Consider the following 26,303-nt stretch of genomic DNA (forward strand, 5'->3'; position numbering starts at 1 on the left):
ACGTGTTAGAAGACTGGAGAGATAGGTGGGAGCTAAACCAATTACAGCCTTTTATGTGAGTAGAGCTAGTTTATAGTCAATTCTAAACTTCACAGGTAGCCAGTGCAGGGATGATAATATTGGGGTTATATGATCAAATTTTCTTGATCTGGTAAGAACTCTGGCAGCTGCATTCTGGACTAACTGTAGCTTGTTTATTGAAGATGCAGGACAACCACCTAATAATGCATTACAATAGTCCAGTCTGGAGGTCATGAATGCATGAACTAGTTTTTCTGCATCAGATACAGATAAAATGTTCCTAAGCTTGGCAATATTTCTAAGATGGAAGAAGGCTGTTTTTGTGATATTGGAAATATGATTTTCAAAGGATAAGTTGCTGTCTAATATTACACGCAGGTCTTTCACTGTTGAGCTAGTAGTAACAGTGCATCCTTCTAGGTGCAAGCTGAATTGTGAGAGCTTCTGTGTACTAGTTTTTGGGCCAATAAGTAATATCTCTGTCTTGTCAAAATTTAATAATAGGAAATTATCGGTCATCCAATCTCTAATATCTTTAACACACTCAGTTAGTCTAGACAAATTAGATATTTCACCTGGTTTTGATGAAATATATAACTGGGTATCATCGGCATAACAATGGAAACTAATCCCATGCCTTCTAATGATGTCACCCAATGGAAGCATGTATACTGAGAAAAGCAGAGGTCCTAAAACTGACCCCTGTGGGACCTCGTATTTCACTGGCACTACACTGGACAGTTCTCCATTTAAATCTACAAAGTGGTATCGATCAGACAGGTAGGATCTAAACCATTTTAATGCCTGTCCCTGCATGCCTATGTGATTTTGTAAGCGATCTATGAGGATATTATGATCTATAGTGTCGAATGCAGCACTAAGATCAAGCAGGACTAAAATTGAGATGCAGCCTTGGTCCAAAGCTAAAAGCAAGTCATTAGTGATTTTAACTAGTGCAGTTTCTGTACTATGATGGCGCCCAAAACCTGACTGAAATTCTTCAAGGATATTGTTTTCCTGTAGGAAGGAGCATAATTGACCTGACACCACCTTTTCTAATATTTTAGATATAAACGGAAGGTTTGAAATCGGTCTGTAATTTGATATTTCATCAGGGTCCAGTTTCGGTTTCTTAAGAAGAGGCTTAATAACTGCTAACTTAAGAGATTTTGGGACATGACCTAGAAATAACGAAGAGTTAATAATATTGAGAAGAGGCTCTCCAGCTGCATGTATCACTTCTTTCAGCAATCTAGTTGGAATTGGATCCAACAAACACGTTGTTGGTTTAGCCGTGGTGATAAGTTTAACTAGCTCTTCCTGCCCCATGCTGGTAAAGCATTGTAGCTTTAAGTGTGGAGCTATAGGCTGGTCTGGATCACCGGATGCCGTCAATGGCTGAACATCCAATATTTTGTTCCTGATACTATCAATTTTTTTAGTGAAGAAATTCATAAAGTCCTCACTACTAAACTGTGCTGAAATACTCTCTCCAGAAATCTGATGCTTTGTTAGTTTAGCTACTGTACTAAATAAGAATCTGGGATTGTTCTGGTTTATTTCAATCAGATTGCTCAGATGCTCAGCCCTAGCAGCTTTTAGAGCGTGTCTATAGTTGGCCAGACTGTCTTTATACGCAATTCTAAAAACTTCTCCACTTTTGCTCGAGGTTACGGGTTGTTCTCTTGAGGGCATGAGTATGACTATTGTACCATGGTGCAGGTGTTTTATCTCTGACCTTTTAAACTAATCCGTAGGTACAAACTCCAGTCCTGAAAGGCCAGCATCCAGTTTGGTGATTTTACTGCTTTAACTCACATTTTAAACCCAGAAATGCAACAGATGCAACTGAAAGGAGGTGTGCTTGGATGCTGGCTCTGCTGGCCCACAGTGGATCACTAGAGTAAACACAGTTGTTCAGTTTCTCATCAGTTAATTAACAAGTTTCTCCCTAAATTCCTCTTGCCTAATGAATTTTTTATTGAATTAACTGATCATAACTGAGAGTGATACTGCTGAGCCTGGTATAATGTGATTTATACCAGGTAGATGGTATAGATGTTGATAGATGTGTTTATACACTGTATTTCCAAAAGTTTTGGGACACCCCTCCAAATCATTGAATTCAGGTATTCTAATCACTTCCATGGACACAGGTGTATAAAATCAAGCACCTATGCATGCAGACTGCTTCTCCAAACATTTATGAAAGAATGTGTCGTTCAGACATTCTGGACAATTTCATGCTCCCAACTTTGTGGGAACAGTTTGGGGATGACCCCTTCCTGTTCCAACATGACTGCACACCAGTGCACAAAGCAAGGTCCATAAAGACATGGATGAGTGAGTTTGGTGTGGAGGAACTTGACTGGCCTGCAAAGAGTCCTGACCTCAACCCGATAGAACACCTTTGGGATGAATTAGAGCAGAAACTATGAGCTATACCTTCTTGTCCAACATCAGCGCCTGACCTCACAAATGCACTTCTAGTGGAATGGTCAAACATTCCCATAAACACACTCCTAAACCTTGTGGGAAGCCTTCCTAGAAGAGCTGAAGCTGTTATAGCTGCAATGGGCGGGCCAAATCCATATTAAAACCTACGGATTAAGAATGGGATGTCGTTAAAATTCATGTCCATGTAAAGGCAGATGTCCCAAAACTTTTGGCAATGTAGTGTATTTAATGTGATCAGAACAAGACAGATGACCTTTAAAGTCTTTTCATGTTTCATCATAAAATTGACATAATAAAGCCTCCAAAAGTCAGAATGCACAATCCCATGTGTATCAATCACACCAAAGTATGAACAATAACATCATAGAGGTCATCAGAGAGAAGTAGTTTGAAACAGAATCTCACCAGCTGATGGAGGGATCTGTAACCATACAGGGTGAACTGGAGGCACAATGGTGAGACATGTTTTCCATCGAGGGGTTTAGAAAGAAACTCATCGTCTTCAGACAGAATTTCACCTTCATCATCCTCCATGGTATTACATCTATCTTGACTATCTATAAAAAACATACAAAATGTAAGTTTCCACTGCCAATAAAAGCACAGCAAAAATAAAACAGTGTGATATTTGATACATACTATTTTTTAGGATGTATCTGCATAAACCTATCACAACCATTCTTCTACAGGAAATAAATCAACTCATTAGACTTGGTTGTGTGCAAATGAGCTCAACAGTCCAAACCCTAAATGAAAATTATTTTACCTCTTCTGCATAAACCTTTTTTCTCCGTTCCGCTCCTCCTCATGTCCACACCTTGAATGTCGAATCCCTGAATGTTGACAAGACTAATGGAGAGCACAGAGTGACCATTCTCCGCTGTCCATCGACGGATCCTTGGGGGAGATCGTCAAGAGCACCAAATTCCTTAGTGTCCATCTGGCGGAGAACTTCACTTGGTCGCTCAACACCAGCTCCATCACCAAGAAAGCCCAGCAGCGACTCTACTTCCTGAGGAGGCTGAGGAAAGCCCATCTCCCTTCCCCCATCCTGACTGTGTTCTACAGAGGGACAATCGAGAGCATCCTGAGCAGCTGCATCACTGCCTGGTTTGGGAACTGCACCATCTCGGATCGCAAGACCCTTCAGCAGATAGTGAGGACAGCTGAAAAGATCATCAGAGTCTCTCTTCCCTCTATCATAGACATTTACACCGCACGCTGCATCCGCAAAGCTAACAGCATTGTGGCTGACCCCACACACCCCTCACACACACTCTTCACCCTCCTGCCATCTGGAAAGAGGTACCGGACTGAACTGTTCTACACTCTCACACACACACACACACACACACTCACTCAGGACTGAACTGTATACAACTCTGTGTCTCTCTCACACACGTACACACACACACTCTCTCTCTCTCTCGATTGTGTGGACGCACACACATAATTTATATTGTTCATTACTTATTGCACTACCTCAACCTGTCATCTGCTGCTATAGTTATATTTATGTTTATTTCTATTTGCACTACCTCAACCTGTCATCTGCTGCTATAGTTATATTTATGTTTATTTCTATTTGCACTACCTCAACCTGTCATCTGCTGCTATAGTTATATTTATGTTTATTTCTATTTGCACTACCTCAACCTGTCATCTGCTGCTATAGTTATATTTATGTTTATTTCTATTTGCACTACCTCAACCTGTCATCTGCTGCTATAGTTATATTTATGTTTATTTCTATTTGCACTACCTCACCCGCTGCTGTTGTATTTTTGCACAATATTTTTTTTACATCATTTCATTTTATCTTATTTTATTTCACTTACATTCCATTACACATGTTCTTTTCATTCTTTTTCGGCGCTAATCGTCCTGTGTTTTTTGTGTTGTCTTGTATTTATTGTCTTTTGCGCTGTCTTGTCTATGCTCTGTTTGCACCTAGCTGCACACTGTGCACTTTACGTGGCTAAGACAACCTTCTGTCCTAGCTCTGTGGTGGGGTTTTTTTGTGTTGAACTCTTTGTTGTTGTATGTTTCTGTAGCACCAGGTCCTGGAGAAACGTTGTATCATTTCACTGTGTACTGCGTCAGCTATATGTGGTTGAAATGACAATAAAGCTTCTTGAATCTTGAATCCTCACTGTCCTCACTGTCAGATATGATTTGCCTAACATTCCAGTTCTGCTCTTGCTTTCCATAGAACAACTTTATGTCCATTTTCCTGGCACAATGTGTTAAAAGAAGTAAAATTAAATAAAAAAATGAATATTTTACATTGTGCAGAAATACTCGTTATGACATCAAAACACATTGTCAGCAAAAACGTCCTTAAAAACTGCCCCTTATCACACAACATTGTCTTGAGGCAACAAAAGGAAAAACTTATTTTCTAAACATGCAAAGTACCAAAAAAACATTAAACCATGACGAAAATCTTCTTTTGCCTTCATGCATGCACATATATTTTTAATTTACAGTTAATGTCATTTTAAATTAGATTACCAAAGTAAATAATCTTACCTTCATCTCACACCATGTGCTCCTGCGACCATGTGGCAGAAAAGGAAGTCCCACCTTCAAATGATGCTGGATAGTGACCAGGGGTGTATCTAGGATTTGAAAACATGAGGGGTTGATCCCGAAACATCGGGGGCTACTTAGGGAGAGGGGGTAAGCAAGAATAACACGTTTTGTAAGAGCATTTTTATGTAATGTTCTTTAATAATAAACACAAATTAACACAAACAGTATGCAACTTTAGAAAATTTAATTCAATCTTTTTTCTGACTCCTCCCATCATCCCAGAGTCTTGCTACTAAAAAAGGAGTTCATTCATTTCATTACCTTTTCTCTCTCACACAGGTATGCCATGCAATATTATCTCTTACAGCTTGTGTGTGTAGCTGTGCCGTGGAGATCCTTTATTATTACTATTATTTTACAATAATCTATATTATACCTGCACCTATTATTTCATCAGAATCGGAATCAGAATCAGAAACAGAATCAGAAAAAGTTTTATTGCCAGGTACAGCAAAGGGTCAGCAAAGAGCACTTTACAGTACTAGGAATTTGTCTTGGTGTCAGGTGCAAACATATACACAGGTATGTAATGTCTGTACAAATGTACACAATTTTAGAAAAGAGCTAGAATAAGTTAAATAAATACTGTACAAAGTGACTTGCATGAGAAGTACTGCAATAGAATGTACAGTGAAAGTGACTGTCCAAACATATATACAGATGTGAGGTATGTACACAATCTAGAATGAGATAAATATTGTGTACAAAAGTGTGAGTTTGAATGAACAGTAGTGCAATTTAGAATGTGGAAGTGAGTGTCTGGGTTGGGGGGGTCATCTGGGGGTAAGTGAGGCACTGTTCAGCAGGGTGACTGCACTGGGGAAGAAACTGTTTGTGGCGTGAAGTCCTGGTCCTGATGGACCGGAGCCTCTTGCCAGAGGGGAGGGACTGAAAAAGTTTGTTTCCGGGATGAGAGGGGTCGGATGCGATCTTGTGATGGAGGATGTGAGGATAGATTCGATGATGGCAGTGTAGAAGTTCACCAGCATCTTCTCAGGGAGAAGATTCCTGATTTATGCTGCCAATACTGTATGAATTATTCTTTGATTATTTTTTTATTTTTTACAGCCTCTCTTCTCTCTGAGAATTCCTTTTTCTATTGACAGAACAGCCGAATGATGGAGTCTGTTCTGGCGCATTGTTCACCTAAGCCATGTCTGTATTTTAACTTAAATACTGCATTAGTTGAATAATAGAAAGTCAGGATGTTCAGACTGTAATGTCTTAGCGCTTTAACAGTTTATATTTTATTTAGATCTATCTTTAGGTTTATTTAATTTAAGGCTTTTGTACGTCTTGGGTATGGAATAATATTCAAAAGGGTCCTTATGTCAGGGGTTTTCAGAATCAAAGACAGTGGGCCTCCTTTTTGACACAACATACATTTGTTAGCCTACTTTTATCAACTGTGTTAACATTAGATATAAAAAGTTAGACTTTTATCTGAATAATAAGACTGTTGTGTTTTCTGACATTTTTATTGCTCTCCCGTTCAAGGGCTGTAAGGTATTTTAGTCACGTGGTGGGAAAGCGGCGCTGTGCAGACCGATAGGTGTATGACATTAAAGTATCGCGAGAGCTGTTCTAGCGCATATTCCAGCGCAAGCTCTCGCGGTATTTTGGTGTGCGCGCGTGTGTGTGGGCGCGCGCGTGCAGAGAGAGACGTCAGAGAGAGATGTATATATACAGGGGTTGGACAATGAAACTGAAACACTGGCCAATTTAGTGTTGGAGGTTTCATGGCTAAATTTGACCAGCCTGGTGGCCAATCTTCATTGATTGCACATTCCACCAGTAAGAGCAGAGTGTGAAGGTTTAATTAGCAGAGTAATAGCACAGTCTTGCTTAAAATATTGCAATGCACACAACATTATGGGTGACATATCAGAGTTCAAAAGAGGACAAATTGTTGGTGCACGTCTCGCTGGCGCATCTGTGACTAAGACAGCAAGTCTTTGTGATGTATCAAGAGCCACGGTATCCAGGGTAATGTCAGCATACCACCAAGAAGGACGAACCACATCCAACAGGAGTAACTGTGGACGCAAGAGGAAGCTGTCTGAAAGGGATGTCGGGGTGCTAACCCGGATTGTATCCAAAAAACTTAAAACCACAGCTGCCCAACTCACTGCAGAATTAAATGTGCACCTCAACTCTCCTGTTTCCACCAAAACTGTCCGTCGGGAGCTCCACAGGGTCAATGTACATGGCCGGGCTGCTATAGCCAAACTTTGGTCACTCGTGCCAATGCCAAACGTCAGTTTCAATGGTGCCAGCAGCGAAAATCAGTGTGTCTTTCCCACATCCGGGAGAGTTACGGTGTGGAGAAGCCCCAAAGAAGCGTACCACCCAGACTGTTGCATGGCCAGAGTGAAGCATGGGGGTGGATCAGTGATGGTTTGGGCTGCAATATCATGGCATTCCCTAGGCCCAATACTTGTGCTAGATGGGCGCGTCACTGCCAAGTACTACTGAACCATTCTGGAGGACCATGTGCACCCAATGGTTCAAACATTGTATCCTGAAGGCGGTGCCGTGTATCAGGATGATAATGCACCAATACACACAGCAAAACTGGTGACAGAGTGGTTTGATGAACATGAAAGTGAAGTTGAACATCTCCCATGGCCTGCACAGTCACCAGATCTAAATATTATTGAGCCACTTTGGGGTGTTTTGGAGGAGCGAGTCAGGAAACGTTTTCCTCCTCCAGCATCACGTAGTGACCTGGCCACTATTCTCTAAGACGAATGGCTCAAAATTCCTCTGGCCACTGTGCAGGACTTGTATCTGTCATTCCCAAGACGAATTGATGCTGTATTGGCCGCAAAAGGAGGCCCTACACCATACTAATGAATTATTGTGGTCTAAAACCAGGCGTTTCAGTTTCATTGTCCGACCCCTGTATATATAAAGGGATGTAAAAGAACTGTTACTTTCCAATAATTCTCTGAGTAGGGTAAAAGTAGAAGTACTCCTAAAATCTTTAGTACAAGTAAAAGCTGTTTTAAGCTGATTTGTAAGTTGTACCAAATTATGTTAAATCTTGAACAGCACGGTCACACTGGATAACAGACACAACAACTGCAGTCCAAAATTAAACAAGTCCAAAATTTCTTAAAAAATCCAACAGACAGCTATGAAGAAGATAAAGCAGTTTTACTATCCACTATCTCCTGGTGTGCAGGCACACTGGTCAGCCTCAGGGTCAGGAGTCAGGACGATGAGGGTGGAAGGAAAATAGTATAATTAATATCAGGAGGTTTATGAGGTTTTATTTCATTCAGAGATAAATTAGACAGAATATGTTTATAACAGGTCTTAGTGACATGTGTTTTGAATAAGTGTGACACTCTCATAGGTTTAACCAGAACTGAGGAGACAAGAGGCAGATATCAGACATTTACGTTTCTGGCATTTAGCAGATGCCCTTATCCAGAGGGACTTACATTTTATCTTATTTTCTACAACTGAGTAATTGAGGGTTGAGGGCCTTGTGGTGGATCTGGGATTGGAACTCACAACCTTCTGATTTTATTTAGCTTTCAGTGATTTCATCTCAGTACACATACACACACAAACACACACACACACACACACTCTGACAGCATTTCACACAGTAACATGGCTGTTGTTTTAGAAAAATACTGATATGTAATACAGCAATACTGTACTCTTTTTACTGTGTAATTCTATGAAAAACAAATGAGAAATGTTTATGATGTTATAAAAAAAGACACTTGAGACATGTGTGTATTGAACCAAAAATAATGTATTAACTATTTACAAGCAATGACAAATTGTACACTTCTTACAGATATTAATATTTTATACACTATTTTAATATTTTATGAAACACTACATTTGTATAACTTAATATTAAAATCTAAATCTTAAAAATGTAATATTTACATATTTACATATTTACAACAATGCATGATTCTACAACTATACAAATTATATTTATTTATTCATTCATATAAATTAGGTTAATACCCATAACTTAAATATACAACATTAATATTATAAAAATCCTACACATTTAACACAAACTAAATCCAAATGCAAAATACAAAAGAAACAACAGACTCACATTTTTAACTAGATGCGATAACTACTTTAATCATAGCAAAATTATATCATTAAAATGATTTACATTTAGAGAGTATGCTAGAGATGGTGGTAAGAATCCTCTGGATGCCTGCGCAATCACACCGAGATTCATAACGTGACCGAATGATGTAGCTACGAACTATGGGCTATGAGCTCATAAGAGCTGTTCTTAAAAAAACTACAGAAGAGGCCTGAGCATGAACACTGGGCTCTTGGGTCTACTGAAAATTTTGGGAAACAGACGAGAAGGTATCAAGCGGATTCTCGCCACCCCACGTGTTTAAAAGGCTGAAATAATTAATTAATTTTTTAATTATTAAAAAAAGACTAATGCTGAAATCTAGGGGTAAAATACTTACCATACATACTTACCACAGATACTTACCATACATCATGGATATGAGGTGATGAACATGAGGTGATGACTAAGCTTTGGAACTTACAGCTCTCCCATGAAAACAGAAACCCAGTGAACGGGGAATCGGACGATCCTCCTGATGAAATCCAGCTACCCATCCTGATCCACATGCTGCCGTCTACTCGGAGGGGCTTCTTCATTGCCGTCCTCTTCGTCCCTCCTCCTCCTTATGCCCTGGCATGGGACAGGAACATACAGCTGACCAGCCACGATGTGGTGCGGGTTAATCTGGACATGAGGCTGGGGCAGAGGAACTGTGGAACGTTGTGGATTCCCTGAAGGTGATGGCCTCCTCAATGGGGATGGTAGCGTTAGTGGGTATGTACTCATCACAGAGGAAGGGTTAATGCGAGGGGATGGTCTCCTCCATACAGGAGAGAGGCCTCTCATAGGTTGGGATGTGCTCCCCACAGGTGGTGGGATCCATAAAGGAGAGAGGCCTCTCATAGGTTGGGATGGGGTCCCCACAGGTGGTGGGATCCATACAGGTGGTGGGATCCATAAAGGAGAGAGGCCTCTCATAGGTTGGGATGGGCTCCCCACAGGTGGTGGGATCCATACAGGTGGTGGGATCCACATAGGAGAAAGGCTCCCCACAGGTGGTGGGATCCATACAGGAGAGAGGCCTCTCATAGGTGGGGATGGGCTCCCCACAGGTGGTGGGGTCAATAAAGGAGGGAGACCTCTCATAGGTGGGGATGGGATCCTCACAGGTGGTAGAGTCCATAAAGGAGAGAGACCTCTCATCGGTGGGGATGGGATCCTCACAGGTGGTGGGGTGCATAAAGGAGAGAGGCCTCTCATAGGTGGGGATGGGATCCTCACAGGTGGTGGGGTCAATAAAGGAGAGAGGCCTCTCATCGGTGGGGATGGGATCCTCACAGGTGGTGGGGTGCATAACGGAGAGAGGCCTCTCATAGGTGGGGATGGACTCCTCACAGGTGGTGGGGTCCATACAGGAGAGAGGCCTCTCATAGGTGGGGATGGACTCCTCAGAGGTGGTGGGGTCCATAAAGGAGAGAGACCTCTCATAGGTGGGGATGGACTCCTCACAGGTGGTAGGGTGCATAAAGGAGAGAGACCTCTCATAGGTGGGGATGGACTCCTCACAGGTGGTGGGGTGCATAAAGGAGAGAGACCTCTCATAGGTGGGAATGGGCTCCCCACAGGTGTTGGCATCCAAACAGGAGAGAGGCATAGCACAGGCCAGTTTTCATCGTCCTCATCCTCCGGAAACACAAACGTCTCCCTCTGTGTCCCTGTGTCAAAGAAGATAAACAGACAATGCGGCACATTGAAAAACATCTCATAAAAAGAAGCAGAAACCCCTTTTTAATAGCACTGTGTATGTTTTGTAAAGCAGAAAACAAGACATATTTACACAAGTTATACTACTGTAATCTTCCTATAACAGTGCAGAAAAAAATTTATATACTCAGTATTTATATTCTGCATTTATAGGAGTTTCTTACGCTATCACGGCTTTAACAACTCGACAAACACGGACAATGAAAAATCGTCCAAAAAATAAAATAGATCATGTTATTGTAAACATTTTAACTTGTTTTATTCACTCTTTAAAAAACTATGAACACTGAAAAACAATTACTTAGCTACATGCTAACTAGCCGTCTAGCTAATCTTTGCTAATACTCATCGGCTTGTCTTAGTAAACTTTAATAAGCGTTAAATAAACATTCCGACTTTTATAAAAAAAAAAAAGAAGAAGAAGCTGATTTTAACATATCTGAAAACATTAACACTGTTTTCTACTTCCCTGCTCGTTTCACTGGAGTCTGCCGCTTTGTCCGCTAGCTTTAGCATAATGATCGTGTCCATAAAGCGATTAGCCAAATATCGATTAGCCGAACAGATTTTCTCCAAATCATCTAACCAAATAAAACGATATTCCCGATTGCGGTTTTTTTGTAATATCGCGGTGTTTAAAAGGCTTTATACTTAAGAGAAAAAGAGAAAAGTCAGTAACTGACCGTTCCAGGGGTCGTCCAGTCCGCGCCATCCGGGCTCGTGCTCCACATCCTGGTGCTGCTGAAGCGCGGTTTCTTCTTCGAAGTTCATCCTCACTGCTGTAGAGTCGGTGTAAGAGTCAGGTCCAGTAGCGGAGTAAGTAGATATCAGGAGTGTAGAAAAATCACAAAGGATAACTGGAGTCTTGCGAGCTTCACAACCACAACAACTTAGTGTTTAAAAGGAAACACAGTTTAAAGACAAACATTACGTAAAGTGTTCTCTGACGCTGCAGGGTGCGCAGTGCGCATGCGCAGTGATTCCCCCTCACTCTCAAAAAAACATGGCCGTCTATCTAAATATCTGAGCTTTATTTCTTATTCAATATTATTCTATATAAAATCAGCAAATACTTTTTAACATCACTGTATGTATATAAAAACCTTTTAAAAACTTTTTATATAAAAACCCTTTATTTCATACATATATATACACATATATATACATACATACATATAATTCATCTAAATGGTTCAGATCATCAGTTTCATTATACAAAGATAATTATGCGAATAAATACAAAATGCAGTTTTTAAATTATGATATCATTTATTAAGGGTAACAAACTGTCCAAACCTGCCTGGCCCTATGTGAAAAAGTAATTGCCCCCAAAACCTAATAACCCGTTTGTGGCCCCTTCAGCAGGAACAACTGCAAACAAGCATAAGCGATAACTGGCAATGAGTCTTTCAGATCACTCTGGAGGACATTTGCTTCACTCTTCTTTGCAGAATTGTTTTAAATTGTTTTAATTCAGCCACATTGGAGGGTTTCTAGCATGAATGGTCTGTTTAAAGTGATGCCACAGAATCTCAATCGTATTTAAGTCTGGACTTTGACTAGGTAGCTAACTCCAAAACATTAATTTTTTTTTTTTTTTTTTAGCCATTCAGAGGTGGACTTGCTGGCGTGTTTCGGATCACTGTCATTTTTCTAGCAGCATTCACTAGTGGATTTGCTGGTTGCTTTTATGCTAAATGACTTACTACGAACGAAGAGAATGAAGCAACTCAAAGCTACACTGAACTCAGACCCAGCTGTCAGAGGGGAGGGAGGGAAAGGACCAATCAGACCCTACTGTATGTCTACATGCAGATATAAGCAAAGGATGACATACTGCTCTCTGCGTCACTCTCTCATGCATACACACTCTCTCATACTCTCACTCCTTACTCTGTGTGTTCTTGCCCTGGTTCCATACAGACAACCAAGCCCACATTTAAACCACATGTTCGTATGTCACACAGCAGATGGACACTGATTCATTCATTCATTCAATTTTTATTTCTATAGCGCTTTTAACAAAGAGCATTGTCTCAAAGCAGCTTTACATGAGAAACGACATAAGAAAACAACAAACATATGAACAGACAAACAGACAGACAGTCCTAGATGTTATCCCAAGTGAGCAAGCCTGAGGTGACTGAGGCGACTGTGGCAAGGAAAAACTCACTTAGATGGTATGAGGAATAAACCTTGAGAGAAACCATACTCAAAAGGGAACCCATCCTCATTTGGGTGACAATTGTGTGATGCAGATACAGCATGTGTATAGTGTTATGTAAATCAATAAGGAGGTTGTTGTCCATGGCGCTGCTTGAATATCCCAATCCTCACAAGCAGAACCCGGCTGGAGCTGGTCCATCTCCGGATGCCACTGGAGCCGGCACAGTCTCTGTATGCCTCGGGATGGGTAGAAGAAGGGTAACAAAGGAACAGCATTAGCGTAGCTGCTGTTCATAATATTAGCAGTACTAGCTGAATGTGCATTTAATCAGATGTACTGGAGTACAAGGTTATGGGATGTATTAAAGGTATGCCTGGCTAAAGAGATAAGTCTTTAGTCTACATTTAAACTGGGAGACTGTGTCTGAGCCCCGAACACTGTCAGGAAGACTATTCCAAAGTTTTGGAGCTAAATATGAAAACACTCTACCCCCTTTTGTGGACTTTGATATTCTGGGAACTACTAGAAGTCCGGAATTTTGTGATCTTAAAGAGCGTGGTGGATTGTAACGTGTTAGAAGACTGGAGAGATAGGTGGGAGCTAAACCAATTACAGCCTTTTATGTGAGTAGAGCTAGTTTATAGTCAATTCTAAACTTCACAGGTAGCCAGTGCAGGGATGATAATATTGGGGTTATATGATCAAATTTTCTTGATCTGGTAAGAACTCTGGCAGCTGCATTCTGGACTAACTGTAGCTTGTTAATTGAAGATGCAGGACAACCACCTAATAATGCATTACAATAGTCCAGTCTGGAGGTCATGAATGCATGAACTAGTTTTTCTGCATCAGATACAGATAAAATGTTCCTAAGCTTGGCAATATTTCTAAGATGGAAGAAGGCTGTTTTTGTGATATTGGAAATATGATTTTCAAAGGATAAGTTGCTGTCTAATATTACACGCAGGTCTTTCACTGTTGAGCTAGTAGTAACAGTGCATCCTTCTAGGTGCAAGCTGAATTGTGAGAGCTTCTGTGTACTAGTTTTTGGGCCAATAAGTAATATCTCTGTCTTGTCAAAATTTAATAATAGGAAATTATCGGTCATCCAATCTCTAATATCTTTAACACACTCAGTTAGTCTAGACAAATTAGATATTTCACCTGGTTTTGATGAAATATATAACTGGGTATCATCGGCATAACAATGGAAACTAATCCCATGCCTTCTAATGATGTCACCCAATGGAAGCATGTATACTGAGAAAAGCAGAGGTCCTAAAACTGACCCCTGTGGGACCTCGTATTTCACTGGCACTACACTGGACAGTTCTCCATTTAAATCTACAAAGTGGTATCGATCAGACAGGTAGGATCTAAACCATTTTAATGCCTGTCCCTGCATGCCTATGTGATTTTGTAAGCGATCTATGAGGATATTATGATCTATAGTGTCGAATGCAGCACTAAGATCAAGCAGGACTAAAATTGAGATGCAGCCTTGGTCCAAAGCTAAAAGCAAGTCATTAGTGATTTTAACTAGTGCAGTTTCTGTACTATGATGGCGCCCAAAACCTGACTGAAATTCTTCAAGGATATTGTTTTCCTGTAGGAAGGAGCATAATTGACCTGACACCACCTTTTCTAATATTTTAGATATAAACGGAAGGTTTGAAATCGGTCTGTAATTTGATATTTCATCAGGGTCCAGTTTCGGTTTCTTAAGAAGAGGCTTAATAACTGCTAACTTAAGAGATTTTGGGACATGACCTAGAAATAACGAAGAGTTAATAATATTGAGAAGAGGCTCTCCAGCTGCATGTATCACTTCTTTCAGCAATCTAGTTGGAATTGGATCCAACAAACACGTTGTTGGTTTAGCCGTGGTGATAAGTTTAACTAGCTCTTCCTGCCCCATGCTGGTAAAGCATTGTAGCTTTAAGTGTGGAGCTATAGGCTGGTCTGGATCACCGGATGCCGTCAATGGCTGAACATCCAATATTTTGTTCCTGATACTATCAATTTTTTTAGTGAAGAAATTCATAAAGTCCTCACTACTAAACTGTGCTGAAATACTCTCTCCAGAAATCTGATGCTTTGTTAGTTTAGCTACTGTACTAAATAAGAATCTGGGATTGTTCTGGTTTATTTCAATCAGATTGCTCAGATGCTCAGCCCTAGCAGCTTTTAGAGCGTGTCTATAGTTGGCCAGACTGTCTTTATACGCAATTCTAAAAACTTCTAATTTGGCTTTTCTCCACTTTTGCTTGAGGTTACGGGTTGTTCTCTTGAGGGCATGAGTATGACTATTGTACCATGGTGCAGGTGTTTTATCTCTGACCTTTTAAACTAATCCGTAGGTACAAACTCCAGTCCTGAAAGGCCAGCATCCAGTTTGGTGATTTTACTGCTTTAACTCACATTTTAAACCCAGAAATGCAACAGATGCAACTGAAAGGAGGTGTGCTTGGATGCTGGCTCTGCTGGCCCACAGTGGATCACTAGAGTAAACACAGTTGTTCAGTTTCTCATCAGTTAATTAACAAGTTTCTCCCTAAATTCCTCTTGCCTAATGAATTTTTTATTGAATTAACTGATCATAACTGAGAGTGATACTGCTGAGCCTGGTATAATGTGATTTATACCAGGTAGATGGTATAGATGTTGATAGATGTGTTTATACACTGTATTTCCAAAAGTTTTGGGACACCCCTCCAAATCATTGAATTCAGGTATTCTAATCACTTCCATGGACACAGGTGTATAAAATCAAGCACCTATGCATGCAGACTGCTTCTCCAAACATTTATGAAAGAATGTGTCGTTCAGACATTCTGGACAATTTCATGCTCCCAACTTTGTGGGAACAGTTTGGGGATGACCCCTTCCTGTTCCAACATGACTGCACACCAGTGCACAAAGCAAGGTCCATAAAGACATGGATGAGTGAGTTTGGTGTGGAGGAACTTGACTGGCCTGCAAAGAGTCCTGACCTCAACCCGATAGAACACCTTTGGGATGAATTAGAGCAGAAACTATGAGCTATACCTTCTTGTCCAACATCAGCGCCTGACCTCACAAATGCACTTCTAGTGGAATGGTCAAACATTCCCATAAACACACTCCTAAACCTTGTGGGAAGCCTTCCTAGAAGAGCTGAAGCTGTTATAGCTGCAATGGGCGGGCCAAATCCATATTAAAACCTACGGATTAAGAATGGGATGTCGTTAAAATTCATGTCCATGTAAAGGCAGATGTCCCAAAACTTTTGGCAATGTAGTGTATTTAATGTGATCAGAACAAGACAGATGACCTTTAAAGTCTTTTCATGTTTCATCATAAAATTGACATAATAAAGCCTCCAAAAGTCAGAATGCACAATCCCATGTGTATCAATCACACCAAAGTATGAACAATAACATCATAGAGGTCATCAGAGAGAAGTAGTTTGAAACAGAATCTCACCAGCTGATGGAGGGATCTGTAACCATACAGGGTGAACTGGAGGCACAATGGTGAGACATGTTTTCCATCGAGGGGTTTAGAAAGAAACTCATCGTCTTCAGACAGAATTTCACCTTCATCATCCTCCATGGTATTACATCTATCTTGACTATCTATAAAAAACATACAAAATGTAAGTTTCCACTGCCAATAAAAGCACAGCAAAAATAAAACAGTGTGATATTTGATACATACTATTTTTTAGGATGTATCTGCATAAACCTATCACAACCATTCTTCTACAGGAAATAAATCAACTCATTAGACTTGGTTGTGTGCAAATGAGCTCAACAGTCCAAACCCTAAATGAAAATTATTTTACCTCTTCTGCATAAACCTTTTTTCTCCATTCCGCTCCTCCTCATGTCCACACCTTGAATGTCGAATCCCTGAATGTTGACAAGACTAATGGAGAGCACAGAGTGACCATTCTCCGCTGTCCATCGACGGATCCTTGGGGGAGATCGTCAAGAGCACCAAATTCCTTAGTGTCCATCTGGCGGAGAACTTCACTTGGTCGCTCAACACCAGCTCCATCACCAAGAAAGCCCAGCAGCGACTCTACTTCCTGAGGAGGCTGAGGAAAGCCCATCTCCCTTCCCCCATCCTGACTGTGTTCTACAGAGGGACAATCGAGAGCATCCTGAGCAGCTGCATCACTGCCTGGTTTGGGAACTGCACCATCTCGGATCGCAAGACCCTTCAGCAGATAGTGAGGACAGCTGAAAAGATCATCAGAGTCTCTCTTCCCTCTATCATAGACATTTACACCGCACGCTGCATCCGCAAAGCTAACAGCATTGTGGCTGACCCCACACACCCCTCACACACACTCTTCACCCTCCTGCCATCTGGAAAGAGGTACCGGACTGAACTGTTCTACACTCTCACACACACACACACACACACACACTCACTCAGGACTGAACTGTATACAACTCTGTGTCTCTCTCACACACGTACACACACACACTCTCTCTCTCTCTCTCGATTGTGTGGACGCACACACATAATTTATATTGTTCATTACTTATTGCACTACCTCAACCTGTCATCTGCTGCTATAGTTATATTTATGTTTATTTCTATTTGCACTACCTCAACCTGTCATCTGCTGCTATAGTTATATTTATGTTTATTTCTATTTGCACTACCTCAACCTGTCATCTGCTGCTATAGTTATATTTATGTTTATTTCTATTTGCACTACCTCACCCGCTGCTGTTGTATTTTTGCACAATATTTTTTTTACATCATTTCATTTTATCTTATTTTATTTCACTTACATTCCATTACACATGTTCTTTTCATTCTTTTTCGGCGCTAATCGTCCTGTGTTTTTTGTGTTGTCTTGTATTTATTGTCTTTTGCGCTGTCTTGTCTATGCTCTGTTTGCACCTAGCTGCACACTGTGCACTTTACGTGGCTAAGACAACCTTCTGTCCTAGCTCTGTGGTGGGGTTTTTTTGTGTTGAACTCTTTGTTGTTGTATGTTTCTGTAGCACCAGGTCCTGGAGAAACGTTGTATCATTTCACTGTGTACTGCGTCAGCTATATGTGGTTGAAATGACAATAAAGCTTCTTGAATCTTGAATCCTCACTGTCCTCACTGTCAGATATGATTTGCCTAACATTCCAGTTCTGCTCTTGCTTTCCATAGAACAACTTTATGTCCATTTTCCTGGCACAATGTGTTAAAAGAAGTAAAATTAAATAAAAAAATGAATATTTTACATTGTGCAGAAATACTCGTGATGACATCAAAACACATTGTCAGCAAAAACGTCCTTAAAAACTGCCCCTTATCACACAACGTTGTCTTGAGGCAACAAAAGGAAAAACTTATTTTCTAAACATGCAAAGTACCAAAAAAACATTAAACCATGACGAAAATCTTCTTTTGCCTTCATGCATGCACATATATTTTTAATTTACAGTTAATGTCATTTTAAATTAGATTACCAAAGTAAATAATCTTACCTTCATCTCACACCATGTGCTCCTGCGACCATGTGGCAGAAAAGGAAGTCCCACCTTCAAATGATGCTGGATAGTGACCAGGGGTGTATCTAGGATTTGAAAACATGAGGGGTTGATCCCGAAACATCGGGGGCTACTTAGGGAGAGGGGGTAAGCAAGAATAACACGTTTTGTAAGAGCATTTTTATGTAATGTTCTTTAATAATAAACACAAATTAACACAAACAGTATGCAACTTTAGAAAATTTAATTCAATCTTTTTTCTGACTCCTCCCATCATCCCAGAGTCTTGCTACTAAAAAAGGAGTTCATTCATTTCATTACCTTTTCTCTCTCACACAGGTATGCCATGCAATATTATCTCTTACAGCTTGTGTGTGTAGCTGTGCCGTGGAGATCCTTTATTATTACTATTATTTTACAATAATCTATATTATACCTGCACCTATTATTTCATCAGAATCGGAATCAGAATCAGAAACAGAATCAGAAAAAGTTTTATTGCCAGGTACAGCAAAGGGTCAGCAAAGAGCACTTTACAGTACTAGGAATTTGTCTTGGTGTCAGGTGCAAACATATACACAGGTATGTAATGTCTGTACAAATGTACACAATTTTAGAAAAGAGCTAGAATAAGTTAAATAAATACTGTACAAAGTGACTTGCATGAGAAGTACTGCAATAGAATGTACAGTGAAAGTGACTGTCCAAACATATATACAGATGTGAGGTATGTACACAATCTAGAATGAGATAAATATTGTGTACAAAAGTGTGAGTTTGAATGAACAGTAGTGCAATTTAGAATGTGGAAGTGAGTGTCTGGGTTGGGGGGGTCATCTGGGGGTAAGTGAGGCACTGTTCAGCAGGGTGACTGCACTGGGGAAGAAACTGTTTGTGGCGTGAAGTCCTGGTCCTGATGGACCGGAGCCTCTTGCCAGAGGGGAGGGACTGAAAAAGTTTGTTTCCGGGATGAGAGGGGTCGGATGCGATCTTGTGATGGAGGATGTGAGGATAGATTCGATGATGGCAGTGTAGAAGTTCACCAGCATCTTCTCAGGGAGAAGATTCCTGATTTATGCTGCCAATACTGTATGAATTATTCTTTGATTATTTTTTTATTTTTTACAGCCTCTCTTCTCTCTGAGAATTCCTTTTTCTATTGACAGAACAGCCGAATGATGGAGTCTGTTCTGGCGCATTGTTCACCTAAGCCATGTCTGTATTTTAACTTAAATACTGCATTAGTTGAATAATAGAAAGTCAGGATGTTCAGACTGTAATGTCTTAGCGCTTTAACAGTTTATATTTTATTTAGATCTATCTTTAGGTTTATTTAATTTAAGGCTTTTGTACGTCTTGGGTATGGAATAATATTCAAAAGGGTCCTTATGTCAGGGGTTTTCAGAATCAAAGACAGTGGGCCTCCTTTTTGACACAACATACATTTGTTAGCCTACTTTTATCAACTGTGTTAACATTAGATATAAAAAGTTAGACTTTTATCTGAATAATAAGACTGTTGTGTTTTCTGACATTTTTATTGCTCTCCCGTTCAAGGGCTGTAAGGTATTTTAGTCACGTGGTGGGAAAGCGGCGCTGTGCAGACCGATAGGTGTATGACATTAAAGTATCGCGAGAGCTGTTCTAGCGCATATTCCAGCGCAAGCTCTCGCGGTATTTTGGTGTGCGCGCGTGTGTGTGGGCGCGCGCGTGCAGAGAGAGACGTCAGAGAGAGATGTATATATACAGGGGTTGGACAATGAAACTGAAACACTGGCCAATTTAGTGTTGGAGGTTTCATGGCTAAATTTGACCAGCCTGGTGGCCAATCTTCATTGATTGCACATTCCACCAGTAAGAGCAGAGTGTGAAGGTTTAATTAGCAGAGTAATAGCACAGTCTTGCTTAAAATATTGCAATGCACACAACATTATGGGTGACATATCAGAGTTCAAAAGAGGACAAATTGTTGGTGCACGTCTCGCTGGCGCATCTGTGACTAAGACAGCAAGTCTTTGTGATGTATCAAGAGCCACGGTATCCAGGGTAATGTCAGCATACCACCAAGAAGGACGAACCACATCCAACAGGAGTAACTGTGGACGCAAGAGGAAGCTGTCTGAAAGGGATGTCGGGGTGCTAACCCGGATTGTATCCAAAAAACTTAAAACCACAGCTGCCCAACTCACTGCAGAATTAAATGTGCACCTCAACTCTCCTGTTTCCACCAAAACTGTCCGTCGGGAGCTCCACAGGGTCAATGTACATGGCCGGGCTGCTATAGCCAAACTTTGGTCACTCGTGCCAATGCCAAACGTCAGTTTCAATGGTGCCAGCAGCGAAAATCAGTGTGTCTTTCCCACATCCGGGAGAGTTACGGTGTGGAGAAGCCCCAAAGAAGCGTACCACCCAGACTGTTGCATGGCCAGAGTGAAGCATGGGGGTGGATCAGTGATGGTTTGGGCTGCAATATCATGGCATTCCCTAGGCCCAATACTTGTGCTAGATGGGCGCGTCACTGCCAAGTACTACTGAACCATTCTGGAGGACCATGTGCACCCAATGGTTCAAACATTGTATCCTGAAGGCGGTGCCGTGTATCAGGATGATAATGCACCAATACACACAGCAAAACTGGTGACAGAGTGGTTTGATGAACATGAAAGTGAAGTTGAACATCTCCCATGGCCTGCACAGTCACCAGATCTAAATATTATTGAGCCACTTTGGGGTGTTTTGGAGGAGCGAGTCAGGAAACGTTTTCCTCCTCCAGCATCACGTAGTGACCTGGCCACTATTCTCTAAGACGAATGGCTCAAAATTCCTCTGGCCACTGTGCAGGACTTGTATCTGTCATTCCCAAGACGAATTGATGCTGTATTGGCCGCAAAAGGAGGCCCTACACCATACTAATGAATTATTGTGGTCTAAAACCAGGCGTTTCAGTTTCATTGTCCGACCCCTGTATATATAAAGGGATGTAAAAGAACTGTTACTTTCCAATAATTCTCTGAGTAGGGTAAAAGTAGAAGTACTCCTAAAATCTTTAGTACAAGTAAAAGCTGTTTTAAGCTGATTTGTAAGTTGTACCAAATTATGTTAAATCTTGAACAGCACGGTCACACTGGATAACAGACACAACAACTGCAGTCCAAAATTAAACAAGTCCAAAATTTCTTAAAAAATCCAACAGACAGCTATGAAGAAGATAAAGCAGTTTTACTATCCACTATCTCCTGGTGTGCAGGCACACTGGTCAGCCTCAGGGTCAGGAGTCAGGACGATGAGGGTGGAAGGAAAATAGTATAATTAATATCAGGAGGTTTATGAGGTTTTATTTCATTCAGAGATAAATTAGACAGAATATGTTTATAACAGGTCTTAGTGACATGTGTTTTGAATAAGTGTGACACTCTCATAGGTTTAACCAGAACTGAGGAGACAAGAGGCAGATATCAGACATTTACGTTTCTGGCATTTAGCAGATGCCCTTATCCAGAGGGACTTACATTTTATCTTATTTTCTACAACTGAGTAATTGAGGGTTGAGGGCCTTGTGGTGGATCTGGGATTGGAACTCACAACCTTCTGATTTTATTTAGCTTTCAGTGATTTCATCTCAGTACACATACACACACAAACACACACACACACACACACTCTGACAGCATTTCACACAGTAACATGGCTGTTGTTTTAGAAAAATACTGATATGTAATACAGCAATACTGTACTCTTTTTACTGTGTAATTCTATGAAAAACAAATGAGAAATGTTTATGATGTTATAAAAAAAGACACTTGAGACATGTGTGTATTGAACCAAAAATAATGTATTAACTATTTACAAGCAATGACAAATTGTACACTTCTTACAGATATTAATATTTTATACACTATTTTAATATTTTATGAAACACTACATTTGTATAACTTAATATTAAAATCTAAATCTTAAAAATGTAATATTTACATATTTACATATTTACAACAATGCATGATTCTACAACTATACAAATTATATTTATTTATTCATTCATATAAATTAGGTTAATACCCATAACTTAAATATACAACATTAATATTATAAAAATCCTACACATTTAACACAAACTAAATCCAAATGCAAAATACAAAAGAAACAACAGACTCACATTTTTAACTAGATGCGATAACTACTTTAATCATAGCAAAATTATATCATTAAAATGATTTACATTTAGAGAGTATGCTAGAGATGGTGGTAAGAATCCTCTGGATGCCTGCGCAATCACACCGAGATTCATAACGTGACCGAATGATGTAGCTACGAACTATGGGCTATGAGCTCATAAGAGCTGTTCTTAAAAAAACTACAGAAGAGGCCTGAGCATGAACACTGGGCTCTTGGGTCTACTGAAAATTTTGGGAAACAGACGAGAAGGTATCAAGCGGATTCTCGCCACCCCACGTGTTTAAAAGGCTGAAATAATTAATTAATTTTTTAATTATTAAAAAAAGACTAATGCTGAAATCTAGGGGTAAAATACTTACCATACATACTTACCACAGATACTTACCATACATCATGGATATGAGGTGATGAACATGAGGTGATGACTAAGCTTTGGAACTTACAGCTCTCCCATGAAAACAGAAACCCAGTGAACGGGGAATCGGACGATCCTCCTGATGAAATCCAGCTACCCATCCTGATCCACATGCTGCCGTCTACTCGGAGGGGCTTCTTCATTGCCGTCCTCTTCGTCCCTCCTCCTCCTTATGCCCTGGCATGGGACAGGAACATACAGCTGACCAGCCACGATGTGGTGCGGGTTAATCTGGACATGAGGCTGGGGCAGAGGAACTGTGGAACGTTGTGGATTCCCTGAAGGTGATGGCCTCCTCAATGGGGATGGTAGCGTTAGTGGGTATGTACTCATCACAGAGGAAGGGTTAATGCGAGGGGATGGTCTCCTCCATACAGGAGAGAGGCCTCTCATAGGTTGGGATGTGCTCCCCACAGGTGGTGGGATCCATAAAGGAGAGAGGCCTCTCATAGGTTGGGATGGGGTCCCCACAGGTGGTGGGATCCATACAGGTGGTGGGATCCATAAAGGAGAGAGGCCTCTCATAGGTTGGGATGGGCTCCCCACAGGTGGTGGGATCCATACAGGTGGTGGGATCCACATAGGAGAAAGGCTCCCCACAGGTGGTGGGATCCATACAGGAGAGAGGCCTCTCATAGGTGGGGATGGGCTCCCCACAGGTGGTGGGGTCAATAAAGGAGGGAGACCTCTCATAGGTGGGGATGGGATCCTCACAGGTGGTAGAGTCCATAAAGGAGAGAGACCTCTCATCGGTGGGGATGGGATCCTCACAGGTGGTGGGGTGCATAAAGGAGAGAGGCCTCTCATAGGTGGGGATGGGATCCTCACAGGTGGTGGGGTCAATAAAGGAGAGAGGCCTCTCATCGGTGGGGATGGGATCCTCACAGGTGGTGGGGTGCATAACGGAGAGAGGCCTCTCATAGGTGGGGATGGACTCCTCACAGGTGGTGGGGTCCATACAGGAGAGAGGCCTCTCATAGGTGGGGATGGACTCCTCAGAGGTGGTGGGGTCCATAAAGGAGAGAGACCTCTCATAGGTGGGGATGGACTCCTCACAGGTGGTAGGGTGCATAAAGGAGAGAGACCTCTCATAGGTGGGGATGGACTCCTCACAGGTGGTGGGGTGCATAAAGGAGAGAGACCTCTCATAGGTGGGAATGGGCTCCCCACAGGTGTTGGCATCCAAACAGGAGAGAGGCATAGCACAGGCCAGTTTTCATCGTCCTCATCCTCCGGAAACACAAACGTCTCCCTCTGTGTCCCTGTGTCAAAGAAGATAAACAGACAATGCGGCACATTGAAAAACATCTCATAAAAAGAAGCAGAAACCCCTTTTTAATAGCACTGTGTATGTTTTGTAAAGCAGAAAACAAGACATATTTACACAAGTTATACTACTGTAATCTTCCTATAACAGTGCAGAAAAAAATTTATATACTCAGTATTTATATTCTGCATTTATAGGAGTTTCTTACGCTATCACGGCTTTAACAACTCGACAAACACGGACAATGAAAAATCGTCCAAAAAATAAAATAGATCATGTTATTGTAAACATTTTAACTTGTTTTATTCACTCTTTAAAAAACTATGAACACTGAAAAACAATTACTTAGCTACATGCTAACTAGCCGTCTAGCTAATCTTTGCTAATACTCATCGGCTTGTCTTAGTAAACTTTAATAAGCGTTAAATAAACATTCCGACTTTTATCAAAAAAAAAAAAAAGAAGAAGCTGATTTTAACATATCTGAAAACATTAACACTGTTTTCTACTTCCCTGCTCGTTTCACTGGAGTCTGCCGCTTTGTCCGCTAGCTTTACCATAATGATCGTGTCCATAAAGCGATTAGCCAAATATCGATTAGCCGAACAGATTTTCTCCAAATCATCTAACCAAATAAAACGATATTCCCGATTGCGGTTTTTTTGTAATATCGCGGTGTTTAAAAGGCTTTATACTTAAGAGAAAAAGAGAAAAGTCAGTAACTGACCGTTCCAGGGGTCGTCCAGTCCGCTCCATCCGGGCTCGGGCTCCACATCCTGGTGCTGCTGAAGCGCGGTTTCTTCTTCGAAGTTCATCCTCACTGCTGTAGAGTCGGTGTAAGAGTCAGGTCCAGTAGCGGAGTAAGTAGATATCAGGAGTGTAGAAAAATCACAAAGGATAACTGGAGTCTTGCGAGCTTCACAACCACAACAACTTAGTGTTTAAAAGGAAACACAGTTTAAAGACAAACATTACGTAAAGTGTTCTCTGACGCTGCAGGGTGCGCAGTGCGCATGCGCAGTGATTCCCCTCACTCTCAAAAAAACATGGCCGTCTATCTAAATATCTGAGCTTTATTTCTTATTCAATATTATTCTATATAAAATCAGCAAATACTTTTTAACATCACTGTATGTATATAAAAACCTTTTAAAAACTTTTTATATAAAAACCCTTTATTTCATACATATATATACACATATATATACATACATACATATAATTCATCTAAATGGTTCAGATCATCAGTTTCATTATACAAAGATAATTATGCGAATAAATACAAAATGCAGTTTTTAAATTATGATATCATTTATTAAGGGTAACAAACTGTCCAAACCTGCCTGGCCCTATGTGAAAAAGTAATTGCCCCCAAAACCTAATAACCCGTTTGTGGCCCCTTCAGCAGGAACAACTGCAAACAAGCATAAGCGATAACTGGCAATGAGTCTTTCAGATCACTCTGGAGGACATTTGCTTCACTCTTCTTTGCAGAATTGTTTTAAATTGTTTTAATTCAGCCACATTGGAGGGTTTCTAGCATGAATGGTCTGTTTAAAGTGATGCCACAGAATCTCAATCGTATTTAAGTCTGGACTTTGACTAGGTAGCTAACTCCAAAACATTAATTTTTTTTTTTTTTTTTTAGCCATTCAGAGGTGGACTTGCTGGCGTGTTTCGGATCACTGTCATTTTTCTAGCAGCATTCACTAGTGGATTTGCTGGTTGCTTTTATGCTAAATGACTTACTACGAATGAAGAGAATGAAGCAACTCAAAGCTACACTGAACTCAGACCCAGCTGTCAGAGGGGAGGGAGGGAAAGGACCAGTCAGACCCTACTGTATGTCTACATGCAGATATAAGCAAAGGATGACATACTG

The 26,303-nt window shown here is 40.8% G+C and overlaps 1 protein-coding gene across 1 annotated transcript; it reads right to left on the minus strand.

Moving 5' to 3' along the window:
* Nucleotides 1–23,500: 23,500 nt before the first annotated feature.
* Nucleotides 23,501–25,395, minus strand: LOC131343121 (proteoglycan 4-like). Its single transcript, XM_058374551.1, has 2 exons — nucleotides 25,149–25,395; nucleotides 23,501–24,416 (listed from the first exon to the last, which is right to left on the minus strand). The coding sequence occupies exon 2, from the start codon at nucleotides 24,353–24,355 to the stop codon at nucleotides 23,501–23,503; it is 855 nt and encodes a 284-aa protein (XP_058230534.1). The 5' UTR covers nucleotides 24,356–24,416; nucleotides 25,149–25,395.
* Nucleotides 25,396–26,303: the final 908 nt, after the last annotated feature.

The sequence above is a fragment of the Hemibagrus wyckioides genome, linkage group LG02, assembly GCF_019097595.1.
Source record: "Hemibagrus wyckioides isolate EC202008001 linkage group LG02, SWU_Hwy_1.0, whole genome shotgun sequence".
In the NCBI taxonomy this organism is placed as follows: Eukaryota; Metazoa; Chordata; class Actinopteri; order Siluriformes; family Bagridae; genus Hemibagrus; species Hemibagrus wyckioides.